Source organism: Scatophagus argus, chromosome 5, assembly GCF_020382885.2.
Source record: "Scatophagus argus isolate fScaArg1 chromosome 5, fScaArg1.pri, whole genome shotgun sequence".
NCBI classification, from domain to species: Eukaryota; Metazoa; Chordata; class Actinopteri; family Scatophagidae; genus Scatophagus; species Scatophagus argus.
The window spans coordinates 11,612,957-11,634,711 of NC_058497.1; the positions used below are offsets into that span (position 1 = coordinate 11,612,957).

Here is a 21,755-nt window from a genome sequence, read left to right on the forward strand (position 1 = left end):
GTGTGTTTCACTGCGTGTTGCATGTGTGTGTTCAATCGGTGATGGGTTAAATGCAGAGAAGAATTTTGGTGTACGTAAAAAAATATACTGACATATAAAGTAAGTTTAATCACTGGAGTTTGTGGTGATGTAATCTACCTGTCTGATGAGTGCTGGCTCAGCTGTCAGATGGTTCTGAAGGCATTTGATTCACTGAGACCTGAAATTCAGGCCTCTCCTTTTCAGTCAATGTCACAGGCCATCTGAACACGTTGAACAAAAGCTTGTGAGGAAAGGATGGGCTTGTGTCATGAATGTGTGCGCAAATTAACTCATTTGTTTTGAAGCTTTGACTTTTTTGAAAGGCAGTTTGTTGCTGCACACATCACTGATCACAGAACTGAACCAGCACTGCCATTGAGAAGGACACGAAACTGATGTCAGACTCTTTCTCTGTTGGTGTGGAAGTACAGCAGGACATTACTGAAGTGCAATGTAATGATACTCTCTGAAGTCTCCATCAGCAGTCCAGATTTACCAAATAAGGCCCCATGCCTAAAAGGACACTCACTTTATTTGGCTCTATACACATATATGAGCCAACATTTTCTCTTATGACACAGAACAAGTGGGCAGAGGTCCAAGATAACTGACAGCCATCTACATAATGCACTGCTAATCGCCAGTGCAAGACTTCCATCTGACCTAACAGCAGTTTTTCAGCCCAAAGGCCTGCACAACTGCTCTCATTAAGCATGATTTTTACTGGCGAGTGAAATTTAACAGTGATGAAATCATCTTACTAAAGACGGACGTGGACAACACTCATTAAGATACCCTTTTAGATGAAAAGACTCATAGTCCAGGACTATATTCCCTTTCCTCCATGTGACTCCTGGCAGGAAAAGTTTGCACAGCCCTGTTCTAAGCTCAGTAGAAAATGCAGCAAAAGTGTTATGTAGAGCCGTTTTTAAACAAAAAAAATTAAATCAGCAAAATCAGTTAAGTAATGACTTTCATCCCCCACATTCATAAGAGTAAAAAACTGGCTCCTTTATCGAAGTCATGACTAAAAGAAGAGGCGTAACGTGCTGTTAACAAGTGCTGAGACTAAGAACAAACAAACAAGAGGAGGTGAAAGGAAAAAAACGAAAGAAAGAGATAAAAAGAAAGAAGAATCACGAGGAAAGCAGACTTTATATTTGATGTTCAACCCTACTGAGTTAACATCAAAACAACAGAGAAATAACAGTTATTGAAACGGTCTTAACAGATTTCACCTGTTCCCACTGCCTTTGTCCTCTCTCAACATCCTGACATGTGAAGGGAGGATGCAGAATGACACACGGACAGAGAAGAGTGCAGTTTACAGGACAGGGGGGAAAAGCAACAAGAGAGAGGAAGAAGAGGACGTGTGTTGGAACGAGAAAATATGAAAATACAGGAAGGGGGTTCCTTGACTCCTGATTAAACAGATACACACCAACACAAACAGCTACAGGAAACCAGTAAAGCCTCTAATATTTGACATGAAGGAATCGGTTAAAGGGTAACAGTCACATACATCAGAGCCACTTATGTCACTCTGCAGCACAATTAGTATTGTGGTGGATGACCAGTGGATGCTTGTTTTTAAAGCCTGAGTTTCAGATGCTTTCATTGCAATGGCGATTACAGTGATTTGTTGTTTAATTTACTGGCTAACGGTTGGGCTGTTCATTTAGCACTTGTGTCAGCTTTCATTTTTGTTATGTTTCACAGACCACATGTTGTGCTTGGCCAAGAAGTCAACTAATTATATTGATGTCTTGCTCACAATGAGAGATGCAATCGGATTGTAAGTGCTCCCTCTTGATACAACCTTCTGCACACAGAGGGGTGTGAAGTAGAAATGTACAAAGTAGAGCATCTCCTCAATGCAAAAAGCTTCACCAACAGCTGGACCTACGCACGGTCTGTTCCCTTTTCAGCTTTGATTCATTAAGTGCAGCTGTTGCTTTAATGTTTCCAAACAGAGGAGAGTATGAGGTTTGATTAAAGCAGCTTTTCTTGTTTCATACTCCCACTCCAGAAAAGAAAACCAAACCTTCCTGACAGCCAGCATATCAATCCAATCAAGGAAACAAGAAGTCAAAACAGCGCAAACACCATCAACAAACATGAGGCGGAACTGTGATTCAAAGCAGACCGTCTCCAATCAGAACTAAATCCTCCTCCTCATTACTGACTTTAAATTGCCAGTGACATCAAAGTAGCCTCCCAGTCTGCCTAGTTAGAGAGCAGACAAGCTCTGCCCCGATGCAATCTCACCGCAGAGAAAACAGGCAACGGTGCAACACACAAGAAAACCTCTCGTCCTTATCGAAAAGCCAAAACATGGGGATAAAAGGGACAGGCAGTCGAGAAGAGGGAGGCCAAGCGAGGGATAAACACACTGATGGAGATGCAAAGGGAAGAAAAAAAGCAGATTACGGCAGAGGCAGAGTTTTAAGAGAGATGGAAAAAGACAAAAGAGATGAAAGCAAGTGTGTCCTCCTCTTAGACATCAACCCACTCCATCATGAGGAAGCTTCTCAAAGAAGACTTTAAAAAGGTGCAATGGGCCCATCAAAGACTTAAACTCTCCCTGCTCTCCTGGTTGGGGCTATCAAACATACACAAACTCTCTCCATATTGACTTTGATGTTGCACCCGGAGACATGACCTACTATGGCACACATGTACACCGACAAGGTCCACGTGGAGCAAAAGAAAAACCAAGGAAAAGAAAACAAATATAACTACACACGGACTTCTTTCACATTATTTCTGCTATTTCTTTTAATGAGCTCATGTACAGCTGTGTGCACATGGACACATATTTACAGTACGTTTGTGCAGACATGCATAAATACACGCATGTACAAACAGCACATGCATCCCTGCTAGACCTCCTGCTGGCAGTAAAAATTGTTCATTTTTTGCTTGAGCTGACTTGAGAGGGAATTTTTTAAAAAAAGTAAAGCGAGAGAAGAAATAAAGATACAAGGCGGAACAGGACACAGAATGAGAGAGGCAGAGAGGAAGAAGTGCCTTTGGGCAATTGTGTGTGTGTGTGTGTGTGTGTGTTTGTTTTTTTGTAGACTGCAAGCTAGATAAGACAGGTGTGAAAGCTGACCGACTGGGGTCAATGATGACACAGTAGATGGAGAGAGACCCACCGACAGATGTACGTATAATGAAATGAATCTGCCGAGCAGACAGCACGCACACACACACACACACACACACGTACATGAACTGAGAATAAAAACACAAGATTCTTATTTGTCTTGACAGCAGGGCAGCAAAATGAGCGTAAACTCTGATTAAAACCTTCAGATTCACACTGCAGAACAGCTTTTACATTTGTGTCTATCTGTGTACGTGTGTGTGTGCGTGTGTGCATTTGTTTGGTGGTGTCTTCATGTGTTAACATTTAGAGGTTATAAGAGTTTCAGAAACAGAAATTGTCGATGGGGTGGCTCCTTAGCATGTAATTAGCATATCAGAGGTGCTGCTTTAACAGCCAATCAAACTGAGAAAATATGGTCTGAATGTGAATGAGTTCCACGCAGTCCTATCAGACAGCTTCACAGCACAGGGGCTCTTTCAACAATTAGTTATGTGACCATAAGTGTGTGTGTGTGTGTGTACTTTCTTCTTTAGCACACATATGTGGCCCAGGGCAGACTGTGTTCCCACTAGGACAGAAGCATTGGTCAAGGACAACCTTTATGTGTTTGTCTGGAAGCAGTTTATGGTCTCTTCTCCAGTGTGTTACTTGCATGTGTACTAAGATGTGACACAATAGGTCAAACAAACAAAGGCACTCTTTATCCTTAAGAGACTAACATTTTTTTACATGTTAACTCACTCCAAAACACTGGAGATGTAGCACTCACAAACACGTCCTGACTCACACCGATGGTTTCAATATAGTACAGGTCAGGAAGTATAGAAAGTATTTTGGCATGTACCTCCACCATGTATTGGTTATCTGCTGAGGTGTGATGAAGGCAGGACTCAAAATACAGAAGAAACTTATTTCTAAATTACTTCGCTTGAATAAACAGAGACATATAATAATATATACTACAATATATATAATAAGAGATAAAATACGCAAGAAAAATAATGTAATTCACATTGATTAGTTGATTTAACGACTAGTCAGTCATCACAAAGCTATTCTAATAACTGATCAAGACATTTTTCAAGCCAAACCGTTTGGAGGTTTTACAGGTTCCTGAAGGAACAGGACCACACAAAAACTTCTCTACTCAAAGCTGGACTGTCGGCTTTTGTCTTCACGAAGGCTCAAACAGGAATAATGTGCTGAAAACAATTTTTTTACAAACATTGATGCAGGCTGGATCAGTACGATGTTTAGGACTTTAAGTAATTATATATATAAAAGAAAACAAAATCCACAAATCCTGTACTTAGTGTAAATGCATCCAGGCTCTGCCACAGCTCAGTTAATGTCACTTGATTTATACTACTCTGCTGCGTATTATAAAAGCCTCTGGTTCAAGCACTTAACGTTGCTGTCCATCTGTATGTGAACCTTTTTAATTGACTTAACTCAAATGCACTTTGTGACAGTGTGGTATACATACTTGGATTTAAGTTTACATAATGTCCATCCAGTGTTTTTAAAACCACCAGTTTTCTCTGAGAGGGATCTTTGACGTCTTTGGTCTCTTACGCATGTGCAGACTGTACGATCACAGCTCTGTGAGTGTGTCTGTAGCTCATCAGCCAACATTAACACAACATCAACATTACACATTACTGTATCTTATGCTCCTTTTAGAACATAGTTAAAGTTAAAAAGTAAAAAAAAAAAAAAAAAAAACAACCAAAACAACGGATATGGAACAGATGAACAATTTCACCGAAAAATAAATAAATCATTGCATCATTTTGATGGTACATTGTTACAGAAACCTGGGGTTGGTGTATATGGTGGTGATGTCGACTATGGGGACTATTGCACAAAATACAACTTTTTTGCATAGTATTGCTTTAAGAGAAGACTGAAACTATTTGACCTGTCTGACTTCACCTCCATGAGAGTAACATATCCAGGTACTTTGTTCTTGCATAATGCCCCCAGCCCTTTGGTGGTTGAAAACAGCCCCTCTAATCTGACAGGCAGTAAAGGCACTTTCCAAGGTCTTTGACAATTTGATAAAAAAAATACCATGGCCAGTCAGGCAAACAGTTATGTTGTTGCCAAACAACAACCTGTGACATTATATAGAAAAATATTAAAGGACTCTTTCTTTAGTTTTCTTTTCTTTTTTGTGGTTTTGTTAGTTTGTCCAGTGTGATATTTTGACTGTTAACTAATTGCATTGCTGTGGTACAGCAGCCTTTTACTGTAAGGCATGAGGAGTAGAAAACATGTCAGTTTTGGTCACATATAACTTTATGGTGTTCACAAGGTTCATTATTAGAAAGTAGGTCAGCTCAATTAATGTGAATTATTAACGTCAAAATACCCTCTGCTGCCCTGTTAAACTAAACTCCATTTTAAAAGCAGGTGTTTTATAAGAGGACCATAAATTTTCACAGTAAATGCTTAAGTTACACCATCAATAAGACTCTTTTCTAATTCACTCAGATCTATAGGCTCAGTCGGCACACATTCTTTTACTAATACCATAAACCAAACTGTGCGTTCGCCAGGTGTTTTCCACAAACATGCAGCTGTTGTCTAGGTCAAGGTCCCACTGTTACTATTTTTATCCTATTCTATAGATTGCCCAAAGTACAGATTTCTTCTTTTACTGTCCTTCCTCTTTGTGAAAGTAAATTATATATATTAAAAAAAAAATCACCAGTTGTTTTTTTCAGTTTGTTTTAACAGTCTGACATGCAACATGTGACACATCATGTTTTTGGCATTAGTTTGCTTTATTTTCCCACTTTGACACCAGCGCTACAGCACTTGTTTTCACCCAAAGAGGTTTTGACCTTCATCTCTCCACCCACCAATCCACGAAAGAAATTAATTTCTTCCATCCTTGAAAAGGTCATTCACATTTCTTTTAGTCTTGATTACTGCAGTTCCTTGTTTAGGCTGCTCATCATAAGCAGAACATCAAAATCTATTTTTCGTCTTCAACTTGTTCAAAACACGACTGCTGTGTTGTGAACGAGTTGTGTTTGTTCACAGCTGTGAACACAAGTTTCACTACACTTCTTGATTAGAAGGTTTGCGACAGAAGTTCACAGTTATGAACTTACATGGCTGTGATTCTGGTCATGTCAGTGCTGTTCTAACTCTACAGGTCTCTGTGCTCTTGCAGCAGGGGACTTTTGGTGACCAGATGTTTGTGTTTCTGCCTGAGAAGCTTAGGTGTGCTACGTCCATTTTCTCTTTTAAACCTCTCCTAAAAGCTATTCTAATGTAACACGATTATTACACTCTACATTTAACATCTTTGGTTTTATTGGTCCTCTGAGCTGGTTTTTCTTTTATCTTGTGGACTGATTGATTTAACCTGCTGTATTCAGAGTCTGACTGAATGCAAATATAAAGCATTTTATCATCTTTTGAAAAGTGCCAACAAAAAATGCAAACAAAGTTTACTACTGTATTCTTAGTAGTGATATTAGTAACAATAGTGGCCGTGGATGTAGTAAAAGTATTTATATTGTAGTAAAAGTATTTATATTGATTCATCTGCTTGAAGTATTATATTGCACTGTAAACAATTAAAGCAGCATTTTCCTGCAAATATTTTTGTTACATTTCTGTAAATAGAATATGTTTGGGTTTTGGACTGGTAGTTATTTGATTAAGACAAAAAATGCAGAAATGACTGCAGACTGGTGTTTGCCAGCACAGGTTTTACTCTCAGATGTACTTTCCATATCCCTTCCAAGCAGGAGAAAAAGGGGATCACAGTCGTCCTGCTGACTTTCTATTTGAGCAGCAGTCAACTGCAATCATCTGGTGTCCCAGGTGAAAAAAGCCTGCATTAAAGGGCATGAATGAGAAATGAGGAACAGAACTGGAAAGCTGGGGGAGCCTTTAGGAACTCAAAATTAGTTAGTTTGGATTAGTTTGCTTGACAATACCCTGCAGTCATTTGTTTACAGTATAACCATGTTCCAAAGGGGTAAAAAAAATGACAGGATGGAAAGAAAATCTGCAGTACAAATGTGCAGCAACCTTGTTACATACTTTGCAGAAACACACCTTTACACTCAGACAAACATCCTCACATGAAAGAAAGTACTGTAAAATGTGTGCATGGCTGCAAAGAGGTGAATATACAGACAGATCAAAAGAAGGAAACCCTACGTCGAGGACTGACGGAATATAAGACCCCTCCATGTAGGGTAACCTGCGACACCATTAGTTTCCAGGCAACCCGGGCTACTCTCTGGATGAAACACCTGCCCTTCGTCTATCAAGCCATCTCAGCAGCCTCTTCCTCTCCTTGTCGCACCTGTCCTCCTCTTTCTGCCTCTGTCTGGCAGGTGGGACTTCAAAGGTGGAGAGGTGGCGAGTCAGGATAGAGAAGTGAGAAAAGAAAAAAGAAGAAGATGGCGAAGAGATGGTCTGTGCAGCCAATGCAACACTCAGCTACGGGGGCCAGAGATGGTGAGGGCAGATAGATACACAAACAATCAATAGTTCACTGTCGATGTGATCAAATAAACATCACAATGTTTCCTTTCAATATCAGTATAAAAATAGCTCCTGAGTGCAAATGGGGGTTTATCTCAAAACAATGGATAGTAGCTGGCAGACAGAAACACAATCAGCCTTTTGTGAAAATGATTACCGTACATGAAGTGTAGTGCATGTGGGTCTACCATAGTGTGTGTGCATTTGTGTGTTGTGTTTATGTACGCGCAGTGTGTGTTTGTGTGTGTGTTTCGACCGACCGTGTTCATATGCTGCCGAACGACTCATTTTATGCACTACAAGCACCACTAAACCCCTGAATGTCCCAAATGCGACACTTACAGCCTGTCGGTGGCTTTATCTCTGTGTGAGCCAATCAATAGTGCCAATCAATAAGAAAAAGCCCCGCAGTCAGGGCAAGAGGAACCGGAGCACAGAACACATTCTGCCACTCGACTGTGGAGGCCGAACAATAACAGTGGCATTAATAACTACTGTAACGACATCAATAGAACTTTGGTCAACAAGCTGATAAATCTATATCGAAACAATAGGCCTACATCAGCAGCCATGTATATATGAGCAGCATAAAACAACTGCTAAATCATCTGCAAAATCATCCGCAAAATCAACAATAACAAGAGCTGTGAATTTAGGACGATAACGCCTGATGAATATCAGCAATAAAAACATTAGAGAAGACAGTAGCACAAACCACAGCAACAAAAGTAATGACACACACTGACAAAATTAAATCAGTTTACTGGATTCACCGAACACAGTCACACTTCAGTCCCCTTACCTGCACAAAATGAGCACAAAACACCACAGGAACAAAAAACAGGATGTGAGAGTAAGTAATCCCTCCTCGCTGCACTGTGAACTTGAGAATTTTTGAGTTGTGTGAAAGAGGTTTTGTGTGTGTGTGTGTGTGTGTGTGTGTGTGTGTGTATGTGTGTCTCTGTCTGAATTTGAGTTTCATAAATAATTCACTTCAATCATCTTGTGTCATTTTTATCTCCCACTTCTTTTCAGCAGCTACTTCAAAAAGTCCCTTTTATTTCACATGGGGTATGTCACTGTGGGATTTACTCTTACGACTACCATGTTTGTAAGTGCAAAAAATGTATAAGAAATTAGATGCATAGATCATTCTCACATCAATACATAAACCCTATAGCTATTAAGATGCACACAAATCTTTACACACATGACATCCATCCATCCATTTTCTATACCACTTATCCATATTGCTTTTCATACTGGAATAATGAAGCTTTGTCTGTGAGCCCTGCAACTTTCCACCTGTCTAAAGAAAGACAGACTTGCAAAAAACACAAGCAAAGCTACACGCAGACACTAAAATAGATGTAGTTGTTAACACACACACTGAAATGACCTTCAAACTAAAATAGTCAGTGCATTTGTGTCACACCAGAACAACAAAACTTAAACACAAACTTCACAACGACTGCCAGTGTTAGAAATAGGTGTCAAATCTAATTTGCTGTATGCTGTCTCTTTGACAGATTTGCCACGTTTATTTAGGGTTATTTACTCCTCAGGCTACAAGTTAAGAGGACACACAAACACACACACACACACACACACACACACACACACACACACACTCAGTTATACTGTATATATAAACACCACCTCTACTGTCTATCAATTAGGCTCTTGCCATGCTCACAGAGGTATTTGATACTGTTTTCTAATTAAACCAAAGCTCTGTGTCCCAAACACAGCTGCCTCACCTCCCACCTTAATCTCTCAAAGGAACACACACACACACACACCGCATGCCAGTGGCAGCCGCTCAAAAAACCACCTTAAAATAAAAACCTCACACACACACAGCGTGATGTGTGTGGCTGACCATCGGATTACTGACAACAACACATCACATAACGTCTATACGCTGACACACTTGTTACACGCACTGACACACACATGTCTGCACACACAAACACACACACACACACCTGTCTGTGGCAACAGTCCATAGAGATAAGAAGGCTGACAGAAGCTGCTGGAGCCAAAGCTGGAAACCATGGGAGCTGTCAGGCTCATTTCCCCATGACACCTCCAGACTCTCACACACATACACACACACACACACACACACACACACACACACTTGTGACGGCATTGTATTTACTTCAATTCATTCCCTGGAGCTGTATTATTACCATAAGCATGCAATAAACCTGGTGTCGCTTTAATCTTAAACCTGCAACACATGAAATCTTGAGCTCAACCTAAATGCAACTATAGCCTCCGTCTTTAAATAACGCTTCCTAATAAGGTGTGCCAAAACAGTCATAACAAATGACCAGCTGGCCAGGTTTTCTATTCCTGTGTCGAGCCCACAATAGAAACAGCAGAGATTTCATAAAAGCGTACACAGTTTCAAGAATACACAGCAAAAGCACACACTCACGCCTCACATGATATGCGAATAAGAAATAAGGTGAGCAATACTATTTCAGCTTTGTCCAACATCGGGATGTACTGTCTGGAACAACAAGGGATGCAAAGTTACTGATGCAAACAGGTCCATCACTTACAGCCAATGTCTGAATGTTTCAGTCTGGCACTAGACCTAGTCTGTGAAGCTATAAGCTATTAGTTCATCCAGCTTTGGTCCCATTTCTAAACGATCCTGGCTCATAGCTGGATAGACTGTGCATGATGTCAGATTATCTCAGTTATATGTAACATCCAACAGGACTAAAAACACTGCCTGCAATATCACTCAGAGAGTTAATTTTCTCTCACTAGCTCAAATTAAGATTTTAACAGAGGTTTTAACGGATTAACTGAGGTCATCACATAAAAACTCCTTCCTCTACACAGTATCAAGGTTTCTCCTTGACTCCATACTTTTTTTCCATTTATTTACGCATCAATTAGAGGTTGCAGTATTTTCTAGCACAAAACACATTTTTTAGATTACGTAGCTGTTAGTGAGGTGGATCGCTTTGGTTAAGACAGGAAATCACTGGTAGATTACAGGACAACATTCAGCTTAAACTAATGATAAAATGGGTTATCACCCTGTCAGTGATAGGAACAGACATATGTCATCCCATTACATAGATTACACTCTGTTTAACATTACGTTAAACAGTTGAATTAATACATCCATCTCCTTCTCCTGGTTTAGAGACACACACACACACACACAGAGAGAGAGAGAGAGAGAGAGAGAGAGAGAGAGAGAGAGAGCAGTAAAATATAAGCCTTTTATGGCATTTATTGAGTGCATCCAGTTAAATCAGTTTGGCGTAGTAATGTAGCTGAAGACCCCTTGCCACTTATTTCCCCTGCCTTCTTGATTTCCTTGAATATTAAAGAGATCTTCCTACCATCCTGGGGTATGAATTTCCATCAGAAGCCACACCCCCCCCCAAAAAATGTGATTTTAACCGCTGCTCCTTCAGCTGCTTTGCCCAGCACATCACATGTGTATCCACTGGAGTGGGGAAAAGGTCGATTCAAGATCAAGTTTCCTGTTACTTTAATTTTTAAATCCAAGACTCTGTACTTTCCTTTAACCATAAAAAATTAGATGTGAGTGTCCTGTCGGTACTCTGGTTTTCTACAACACTCCAAAGACATTCTGTCTAGATGTATTAGAGACTTTAAATTGGCTGTAGGTGTGAACGCAAGACTTGTCCAGGGTATAAACCGCTTCCTGCCTATTGTGAGCTGGAATTGGGTCTGCCCTCCAAAAACCCAGGATAACTATATAGAATAACTATAAACTATATACTACATGATCAATTATGTGTGACTTTCCAAGAAGTTGTTTATGCAGTTATATGCAGCACAACATCACCTTTGTTTCCATTTACGTATGCTAGGCCCTTGTATACATGAGGCAAATGAAAATCATTCTTGATGTACTATGTTGTCTCTGTAATCTGTCTGTTTAAGCATACTTAAAAGTTGGTGTTCAGACATGTGGCCACTTGAAAGGGAGATGTCTGCGTATGTATGTGAGTCAGGAGAGCACTTAAATACTGCCAATGTGACCTCCAAGACTATCTGCACGGGTTCTGTTTGAGCCTTCTCCATTGTGTATTAGCATTTGAGGTTATCTCTCACAGATAACCTCTACTCTATACAAACCCAGGAGAGTCCCCTGATTAATTCGATGATACTGTTAAAAGAAGTGGTTGTAATTCCTTTTAAATATGTTATAGAGGTTTAGAGTTTATTTGCTCAGTAAATTAAGAAGGAACAAGACGGTTTCTTTTTTAATTTTTGTGTCCCTGACCTTCTCTTCCTCTTTGGCTGTTTGTCAGCCATCTCTCCTTCTTGACAATGCAATTACACATTAGCATGTGCCACTTACATGTGCCCCCGTCCGCCCTCCCCTTCCCCTCATCATGTGCACAAACATCTCCTGGTGCTGATTGGCCGAAACGGTGTTGCATGGCTTAATCTGAGCCATTTTGTTCGAGCTGTGTACAGTTCTTTAAAGCTTCATCTGTCTTGTTAATCTTGCATTAGCATACTGGTGGTGTTGGGACGAGAATTTTAAGGTTGATGGTTTTGATGTTTGTTGCCTAAAAACCTGGGAGCCATACTTGACCTGTCTCCTCTCTTACACTCTTGACATTTATTACAGGGTGTCAGAGATGGAATTTTTTTTTCTTTTTAAACAGTTGCTCATCTTTCGTTCTGATGATTCAGCTGGAGGAGGTGCGACACATCCAGGGCCAGTCACCATGTCATGGTTACGCAGAAAATGAATGGGAGCGAACAAACCAAATATTCATTCAGTTTAGCATTTCAGAAAATGATTACATACAATAATTACAAAAATTATGCACGGCAAGATTTATTTATTTTTTTTGCTAAGCAACTCCTATTTGTTATGGTTCGATTAAAAATATTTTCTGTTAATTTGTATATAAAACAGTTTCTATTTTTTATGAACAGTACAAAATAAAAAAATACTATCTACTATCTTCTGCTGGCCCCAGATACATGTATCAGCAGTCTGAGTATTTATTTTGTACTTAACTGAATAATCCACACAGACACTTTTGAACTTTGAGACAATGGAATCCAAATATAGATAAATCAGTGAAATGAAAAAATGCTTTTAACCAAATGTCTTGCTGAAGCGCACACTTTCTGTTGATACACAAACATAAAAACGCATGCAAACACAACTCACAGTTGTTTTCTCTCTTGCTTTCACTTCCCCGCTCGCCCCTCTCTGTCTCTCTGAATATTTTAGTATTGATGAACCCATTACTGATGATAACACAGTGCAACATCAGCATCCTTTCTCTCTCTCACACACACACACACACGCACACACTCATCAGGAGTCGGGTTACAACTCTGCTGCTCTGTACTTCTGAGCTTTTCTGTGTGTGTGTGTTCAGCAGGAGGTTGCAGGATCTGACTTATTGGCGTCAATCCAGTAAATTGAGATATTTTTCACACTGAATACTGTTCACATGCACATCCGCTGACACATAACTACACACGCCACACATACAAATACAGATTACATGGGCGATGCCCGTTGGCCGCTAAAGTGATGCATAATGATAAAAGCAGATAAACAAAGTGCACAGAATATGAACGTGTCCTCCTGAAAATGCTGTTTAAAACACACACAGCAGCATAAATACACAGCATCAGGCGTTACAAACTAAGAGTGAATGGACGTCTTAGCGTAAATAGAATATGATAGTGTGTGCTTGTTGAAACTGAAGAGCTCGGTCAATATTTCTGATGAGGAACAGGGCTGTAACTAGTGACTATTTTCATTATTGAATAATCTGCCAATCATTCTTTTGATTAATCATTTAGTCTGTAAAATGCTGCAAAATTGTGAAAAATACTAATCACAATTTCCAAGAACCTAAAGCGATGTCTTCAAATAGCTTCTAAACAGGCTTCATTTACTAGCGTATATGGCATGACATTTACACTTAAGAAGCTGAAACCGGCAAATGTTTGACATTTTTGCTTGAGAAATGACTGAATTACTTGAATTGACTGGATTATCAAAATAGTTGCCGATTAATTTGGTTTCCAATGATTAATCGATTAACTGACTAACCGTTGCAGCTCTAGTGAATAACTGGCTCTAAAAGCTACAATCGTGGATCTTAGACTCCATCATGACGATAGGAACACAAAAGGCTGCGGATGTACAGCCTAGATGGTTTGATGTGAACACAATGCTCAATCAGGGGAGGAACAGGACACATCTCAGTGGGTGCATGCACAACAGCTGCTCTCGTGTATATCATCATACTTCGTGACCTTAACCGCCGCTGAGTTTCAGAGTCTCCGGTTTAAGGGAAGCAGGAGAGACCAGCGACAGAAACTAATTGTATGTCAGAGGTCCACCCGGCAGATTCATTATTCCTCCACCAGTGTGGATATTTTCTCCTAGACTGGCCAACAAATGCCCACTGTAAGAGGTTTATGTCCTTTCTGACAAGCACTGGTGAAGTGAATAAAAGCCATCATCCTCCAATGATTTCCCTTATTGAATTTGAACCAATAATGAAGGAGGATATAAAGAGAATCAAACACATTAGATGAGGATTTTTTTTTTTCAATTTTTACACAAAAGGGGGTTGAAACTTGATATGAGGAAGACGCCTGAAACAGTTTCTGCTATCAGCGTATAATGGCATTGCAGTGTTATTATTCACAAATGATGCTATTCAGCTACAAGGGAGAGGGAGGAAACTAACAGAATTTAAAAAGAAACACCGTATAGACATCAGGACATGTCCTGAGGGAAGCTCTCACCATATACAGTAGGTGCATGTTGTTTGATCAGCCACGCGTTTTGATCACAATCACTCGACTCCATCAGCAGCAGATGCGTCACTTAATTTGAGAGCAGGCATTGTGTTTACATGGCAAACTTCAATTTCAAACAGAAGGAACCTGGTTCAATATCAGGAGGAGTCTTCATTAACTAGGAGCTCAACACTGAGTGTGACCCTGACATTTAAAAGTTCATTTTTATCCAGACAGGTGTCGCCGAGGGGAGTCAACACAAACATGCACGAAGAGAACAACATCATCACTAAAGGTCTTAACAATTACCAGAAAGTTTAATGAACACCTCTCCAAGACTCTCTCGACACTTAACACTGGGTTACTGTATTGCACTGAATTGTTATCATGATAGTGTAAGCCTCCTTTGATTCACAGCACATATTTACTGCCCTCTGAAAACCACTTGTCTGCAAAATGTCAATTTTCATGAACAACAACAACAGAAAAAAACAGCCTCAAGGTCAAGAATGAACTTTCCACCTGAAAAACAGCCTTGTTTTACAATGCATTTTGGAGACTTTAAAGGAGACAGCTGCACAGAAGGAGCGTTTATCATAAAACTTAAAAGGACCATTCTTTATAAAGGGCTTATAATATGCTGTATGATAATAGGTTTATAAAAGCTTAATAAATCACAGATTAAAGCTTTAGAGATTAGTTATGAACCATTAATAAGAACAAATGTTGGGTTGATAAGTTATGAAAACCCCATTTGGATGGTATTTATGCTTTATATGTGCAATAATGCTGTTACAAATGTTGGTGACCAATTAATACATGTCTAATAATTTTGTAATGGGTGGATTTTGATCCATCCCTGTTCCATTAAATAAGTCATCAAAGCTGTTTCAAAAATGTTTCTGCAACCTGGCAACCCAAAAGTCGTTCTTATTAATAGCTTGCAACGAATCTATTAATCATTAGTAAAGGATTTATTTGTTACAGGTGCCATATTAGGAAGCAGTACCGTTTAAGCTTTCTGCTGGACAGCGAAGCTACAACAGATTAGAGCTGCATTTTAGGCTTTTTAAAAAACATTTTACCTAACGACTGTCATGGACAGAACTGAGTTAGGCGGACTATTACAGCAAATGTATCTGTCCCAGTGGGGGTGTTAGAGAAAGGGTTGCCTATCGTGAAGCTGTTTTGATACCCAGAAAGATAAAAAGGCAGGATAAGGTCACTAAACTCTCTGTCGAGCAGACCAGACACACAATGAGAACATTTAGCGGTATAACAACGACGCAGGGGAGCTACAGGGCTTTTGCCCACCAGTTTATACTGACAGCTGCCTGCACAGCTGACATGGGGTCTTCACTGTCCCTGCCAGTGGAGATAATGACACCCATCAGGTCACACTCACACTGAGCCAACAGTCTGCACTTGGCTCAGTGCTGGGCGCCATGTGCCTCTTCAGTTTGTAGTGGTAAGAAGCTTCAAGGTAAAAACACAACACGCAGCACACCGAGCACATACAGTTAAACACTTACATCTCGGAGGACGGCGGCTGGCTACGGCAGAGGAGCGCGTGTCCGCACGCTTGTCCCATCGCGCATCCTGCCTCGCGCCTCCCCGGTTAACCTAAACAGCTGCAGTCAGGAGGACTTGGTGGGTGAGGTGAGGAGGATAGGACGGAGGGAGGCTGCTGGGAGGAAGTGAACGAGAGGATCGACGATGGAGGGGTAGATAGACGGTTGGGTGTGCGTGTGCTCCTCTCGCTTTTTCTCTCCTCCCCTGTCTCTGTCTGCTGCCTCTCTCCGGTCTGCTCTGTCTCCTATCGAGTTCTGACAGCGCGCCGGGATTGGTCGGGACCCGGTAACTGATACTGTAGCTGTTGTGAGCGAGGATATAACGGAGAGACAGGCAGAGAGAGAGAGAGAGAGACAGAGAAGAGAGAGAGAGAGAGAGACCGGGTGGCTTGACGTGTAACAGCACATGGGCACCAAAACAGTCAAAGACGCATCAGTCAAAGCGGAGCTGGAGCACGTCACTCTTCCGCGTGCGCTGGAAAACAATCTTCCTCAGGTCATGCCCTCTCTTCCATGAGCACTGGCTAATTCATCCGTGGAAATGAAAGTTGTGTTGTCGTGAAAATCCAAGTTCCACAGCGTGTCTTCACACCTCAGCTGCGCATTTTCGCACGACTCTCACCATGCACGCTGCGTTTTCTGCACTCTGAATCCCGTTGTTATGTTAGATCTGGGACAGAACGGATCTTAAACATGTCTCCTCTCCCGCTCCATACAAAGAGATCTTATCAGCCGGCGCTTGGAGGGTATAAACCACATGTTGAAGTCTACTTTAGTGTGTCTATCACGAGACACCGGTCTCAAGGTCCAACACAGCTCTTCTGCCTTATATGGCCTTTCCAGTCCACACACTGAAGCAACAGGGTTTCACTACAAGCGCAATGCGTGGTGAAACAGAAGACTTTGACATGTTTGCTGACATTCAAGGCCTTTAAAGTGACTTCAGATGTCAGCTGCCTTACATTCTAAGGAGCTTTGGATAATGTATGTTCACATTAGACAGAAAAATGTATTTTTGAAAATGCCAAATCCCCTGTAACATACAGCTATGGTCCACCAACACAGGTGTTTTCAATTATTTTGCCTGATTAAACCTCTACGCAAGGCTGTGTGAGCACGTGCAGACCAAGACTGATTGACATCTTTAACACTCGTTGCATCTGTTCATCATCATCATCATCATCATCTCTGTCATTATTAGATAATGAGTTTGATGACCTCAGGAATTTCTACCAAAGTTTCAACTCCACGCTGAGCAGAGGATCAATCATTCATAACTGCAAACACCTGTGTGACTGTGGGACTACACTTCATGTTTTCCTTTTACCTCTGATTCTCCATGGCTGTGCTCTGCCACTTTCTTTGGTCAAGAGACCGACATTAAAAGTTTGCTTTAAAATGGAAAGGAAAAGACTTTAACTTGATTAAGCTTGACTGGCCTGCCCTTGATTAGAAAAAAACAGACAAATTTCAAGTGAAACATTACTCTTTGCCACTGAAAGAAAGAAATTGCAGGTGTAACTATTAAGATAAATATTGTGCTTGTGCCAGTATGTGTCTCGCTGAGTGGTATTGGTGAGCCAACATGCAGAGCAGAGGGACCCTTGAACTGGCACTCCTGAATGAAATGCAGCCATTATGTAAATACACCTGTGCCTTTTCTGCTATGACATGTCAAAATGGCTGCCATACAAAATGTTTATCTACTGCACACTAATGAAATGTTGCATTACACAGCAGCTTACAGTGCAGTGCAGCAGATGTCTTGGCAATGGCCCTCACTAGTGGTTTTTCACCCTGGTGGATCACAACATTCTGCACTATTCTATGTTTTAATGTTTTTTATGGCTTGATTCTCCTTTTTTTACATGCATGACCTTCTCTCATACATATTGTTGAGTATTGTCTGGAGAGAGGTCCAACATTAAGAATTTCACTGCCAGCGACTGCTTCTTTGTAATTCTTGCGCATATGACGATAGTGAACTTAATTTGATTATGTCCTAGCATTCAGACGCAGGAAGTGAAATAAATTTCTCAAGTGGTTAAAAAGTCAGTGCCAAGACACAATTAGACACAAATTCATGTCTAGCCTCACAAGCGATCTCTCTTAGCTGCTGAGAGCCTGCGAGTTCTGGAGGAGCCAGGCAGACCATCTGGAGGACTGAACACTGATAATCACATTCTTATCTGTTCTTATCTGCTCTTACTCTGCTCTTTTCTAGAGTTGTTTACCGGCGGGAGGAGAACTCAGAGTTTACTGTTAACTTTTGGGATTAAAAAAGTGGATATACTCACTTATCAGCCTGTCTGCAACATGGAGTCAGACGTATCAACTGTGTGGTGTTCAGGTGCTGCTCACTGGGGAGGAAATGTACTTTGTGAAACTACAGACAGAAAAGAGGAAAAAGCAAAAATGTAAAAGCAGAATGTTGACACACACACACACACACACTCGTTTGCCTTAGCTTGCTATCTTACAGTTAATTTACAGTAAAGTATTCTGACTGTTGGGGAGAAATGAAAAAAGTATCGCAATCAAACTTTCAGAAGGTGAAAATTTGCTTTGTATTCTGTCTGTTAGGATGAGTATCCTGAGGTGTTTTTGTTCTGTGTTCTGTTCTGTTTGTTTCCTGTCTTCTTGTGATTTGTCTGGTGGGTTTTTCTGTTGCCTGTCCAATCCGGAGCAGAGCTGGGTGGAGCTGTTCCTGTGTCCTGTCAGTCACCTGCCTCCAATCACTCATCACTGCCCATGGATATTTAAGAGCGGCTCTCTCTCTCCACCTTTCCCAGATTATGCCGTCTACTCTAGTGTGTCGCCTTGATGTTGCTGTCTACCCTGCTCAGCGCTGTCTCCGGACTGGACCTGATATTCCCCAGCTTTTGGACTTTGTCTTTGTGTTTTGGATTCTTCGTGCTGGACTTAGACTCTGCAAACAGTCATCCAGCGAGTGTTCGCTGACTGACTGTTTCGTTTCCCGTTCTTGTGAACTCTTTCAATTGCGTGTTTTTCTACTACTCACTGAATATCTCCACTATAGACTTTATTACCTGTTTATCTGAGTCTGTCATCTGCTTTTTGGAGTCCTCTCTGAAACCAAAAACCTAATGCTGTCTTAGCACACCTTTATAGGTAAAACTATGCAATATTTCCCAAAAAGCAAAGATTAAAGTCCAACAGTAAAATCAAATTTGTTTCAGTTTTTTTTTTACTTTCCCCCCCATTACTCATCTTGCGACAACACCCCGCCTCTACACATGGGTTTAAAGCTCTTTCATGCAATTAATTTTTTGATTTTTTTGTGTGACTTACGTTACATAAATAGACTTAAAGTCCTCTGTGGTAGTTTCAGACCTGCTTTGGTTGTAGTTTGACCTCAACAGAATGTGTTTATTTATAATTTGTAGCATGTGGACCATCTTCATATCACTGTCTAAACAGATAAAATCTGATTTAAGCCAGACTAGCTCACTAGAGGAAGACCAGAAGGAGTCCAAAATACAGTCTGTTGTGCCTGTAAAAATATATCCCAGAATCTATCCCTAACAACAGGGCTGATTTTGTATCTAGATTCTAAGTTGTTGACGTAGATGTAGATGATGTGCTCAAACATTAAAATTAAATTTATGTGACAAAAAAAAAAAAATGAAACAAAATAAAAAATTCCCAACAGGTCAGTTTAGGACACAAGATGATGTTTTCTCTTTCACTTGTTCAGTTGTCATGTAGGTAACCACCAGCCAGAGGCATGTGGCACCAAATTATGAGATAACACATATTAGGAAAATAAAGATAGACGATGCAATGTGTCTGAGAAGTCCTGCAATTTTAATAGAGTCATCTTAGGTCGCCTAGTAGGAGCTGTCAATTACAAGCCAGAGAGAGAGAAAACAGCATGTAGGGGGAGACGACAGAGAACAGGAGAGCATGACAGAGGACACAAGAGATGGGCAAGGAAAAATAATACAGAAGTCATGTTGAAAGAAATGGACAGCAGAGGAGACAGTGAATCTCATTATTGACTTGTCAAGTTTACTAGTGTGTGTATGTGTGTGTGCATGGATGCCTGCACACATGTCACATCTGGTGTGTTGGCGTACAGGTCCATGGTGCTCAGCTGTGTCTCAACCTGTATTTGTATGTGTGTGTGTGTGTGTGTGTGTGAGTCTGTCCGACAGAGCTCATGTGCCTGAGGCTCCTGGTTTCCAATCAGTTAGTGTGGCCACTAACGGATCCTCCAGTGGGACTCGGGTCAAAGAAATGTCTGCAATGGACTCTCAACACCAGCTGGGGGGGGGGGGGTTTGTTTTTTGTTTTTGTTTTTTTGTGCATCAATTAGTTAACAACAGCAGCTGTTGAATTTTTTTAACGACTCAAGTGACAGCAACTTTATTGTAAAGAACAGAAAGCCTGTTTTTTGTTTGTTTGTTTGTTTGTTTTTTCTTTTGCTAACTTTAGGGGAAAGTTCAAAGTTTCATTAAAAGGTTTAATCCTGGTTGGGCTCTTCCATAACAGACAGACATGATAATAAATATGTCTTGAAGAGCAAGGCTAAGAGTCATGCATGCTAGCAACTCCATGAGGCTGTACTTTGAGCTAAATGCAAACATGCTCACAATGACAATGTTCAGAAGGTATTATGTTTATCATGTTCACCACTCAGCTTGGCATGTTAGCCTTCAAACACTTGCTAGTGAACAATAAGCACAATAAGCACGGCTGAAGCTGAATGTCATTGGTTCTGCAGGTACTTGGTCACAGTATTGGGCAAATCCAAATTTTGACCTGACAGAGGAAAAGTCAGGGGATCTTTGTTATCAGGATTCATCCACTAGTAATGAATGTCTGTGAAGAACTTTGTGGCAGGCAGTCCATCCGATCCATCCAGTGCTGAGATAGTTCAGTCTGGACTAACCTGAGGACCAACACTTATATTCAAAACCACAGAGTTCGCACAACTAAAATATTGCTCTTTTTATTACCATTTCTTCAGAGGGACTTTCAATTTGCCGTTGAATCTCTTCACTAATGTAGATACAGTATTTTTCATTTCCATCTTTTCATCCTACCCTGTGGGTTTTTGACTCTGAAATCAACATACTGTCAGTACTGACAGAGACCTAAGAACAATTAAAGGCTTTCCAGTACAGACAGGGATAGTAAGGGGCAGCAGCTGCGATGTGACAGCAGTGCCTGACCAGTGCTCTGCAATAAAGTGCAGTGAAGCTTATTTTTATGAGAGAGGAAATTCCCGTTGTTCCCGTCTGTACTCAAACACACTGAAAAGAGCTACTGCTGTAAATAAGAAGAGCTTGAAGCAGCCAGCCACAGCTCTGTTCATTTTAAGACTCTTTTAATATGTGATTGAAACTGAAGCGACCCAGTAATGTGACCCCGAAGAGTCTTCCCCTCATTAAAAACTGATTTGTTTGTTATGCAAGACTAAAATGAGAGACATTTCATATCCCCCTGAGCCCAAATCAAATATGTTGAGAGTGCAAAGCAGTGATATATATTGTGTTATAATCTGGCAATAAAACGCCAGACAGAGTGTGAAATGTGCTTCAGCTTATGGCTCAGTGGGATCAATATTGGTACCAGACTCAATGCTTATCTTGAGTGTCCCATAGCAAGATCTAATCAAAGTCTGTGAATCAGACAGGAAGAACAGCAAGACAAAACAACTCTCCTGACATCACTATAAAAGTTTAGTGACCGTGAAGCTAAAAATCCTTTTGTTG

At 40.7% G+C, this 21,755-nt stretch overlaps 1 protein-coding gene and 1 long non-coding RNA gene across 4 annotated transcripts in view; one reads left to right on the plus strand and one right to left on the minus strand.

The window, feature by feature from the left end:
• LOC124059035 (cGMP-dependent 3',5'-cyclic phosphodiesterase) overlaps window positions 1–18,872 on the minus strand; it is a 135,254-nt gene extending 116,382 nt beyond the window's left edge. Inside the window, exons 1-2 of one of the 3 annotated variants that reach the window (XM_046388750.1) lie at window positions 18,740–18,872; window positions 18,312–18,400 (exon numbers count right to left, since the gene is read on the minus strand). In XM_046388750.1, the coding sequence (XP_046244706.1) occupies window positions 18,312–18,400; window positions 18,740–18,757 (107 nt within the window). In that variant the 5' untranslated portion in view covers window positions 18,758–18,872. Of the gene's footprint in view, window positions 1–15,975; window positions 17,117–18,311; window positions 18,711–18,739 lie in introns of those variants that run through there. The other 2 variants (XM_046388754.1, XM_046388751.1) reach the window with 2 other exon arrangements.
• Window positions 17,225–18,845, plus strand: LOC124059036. The gene is made up of 3 exons (XR_006843357.1): window positions 17,225–17,654; window positions 18,239–18,431; window positions 18,704–18,845. It is a non-coding gene; the product is annotated as an uncharacterized LOC124059036 (long non-coding RNA).
• Window positions 18,873–21,755: the final 2,883 nt, after the last annotated feature.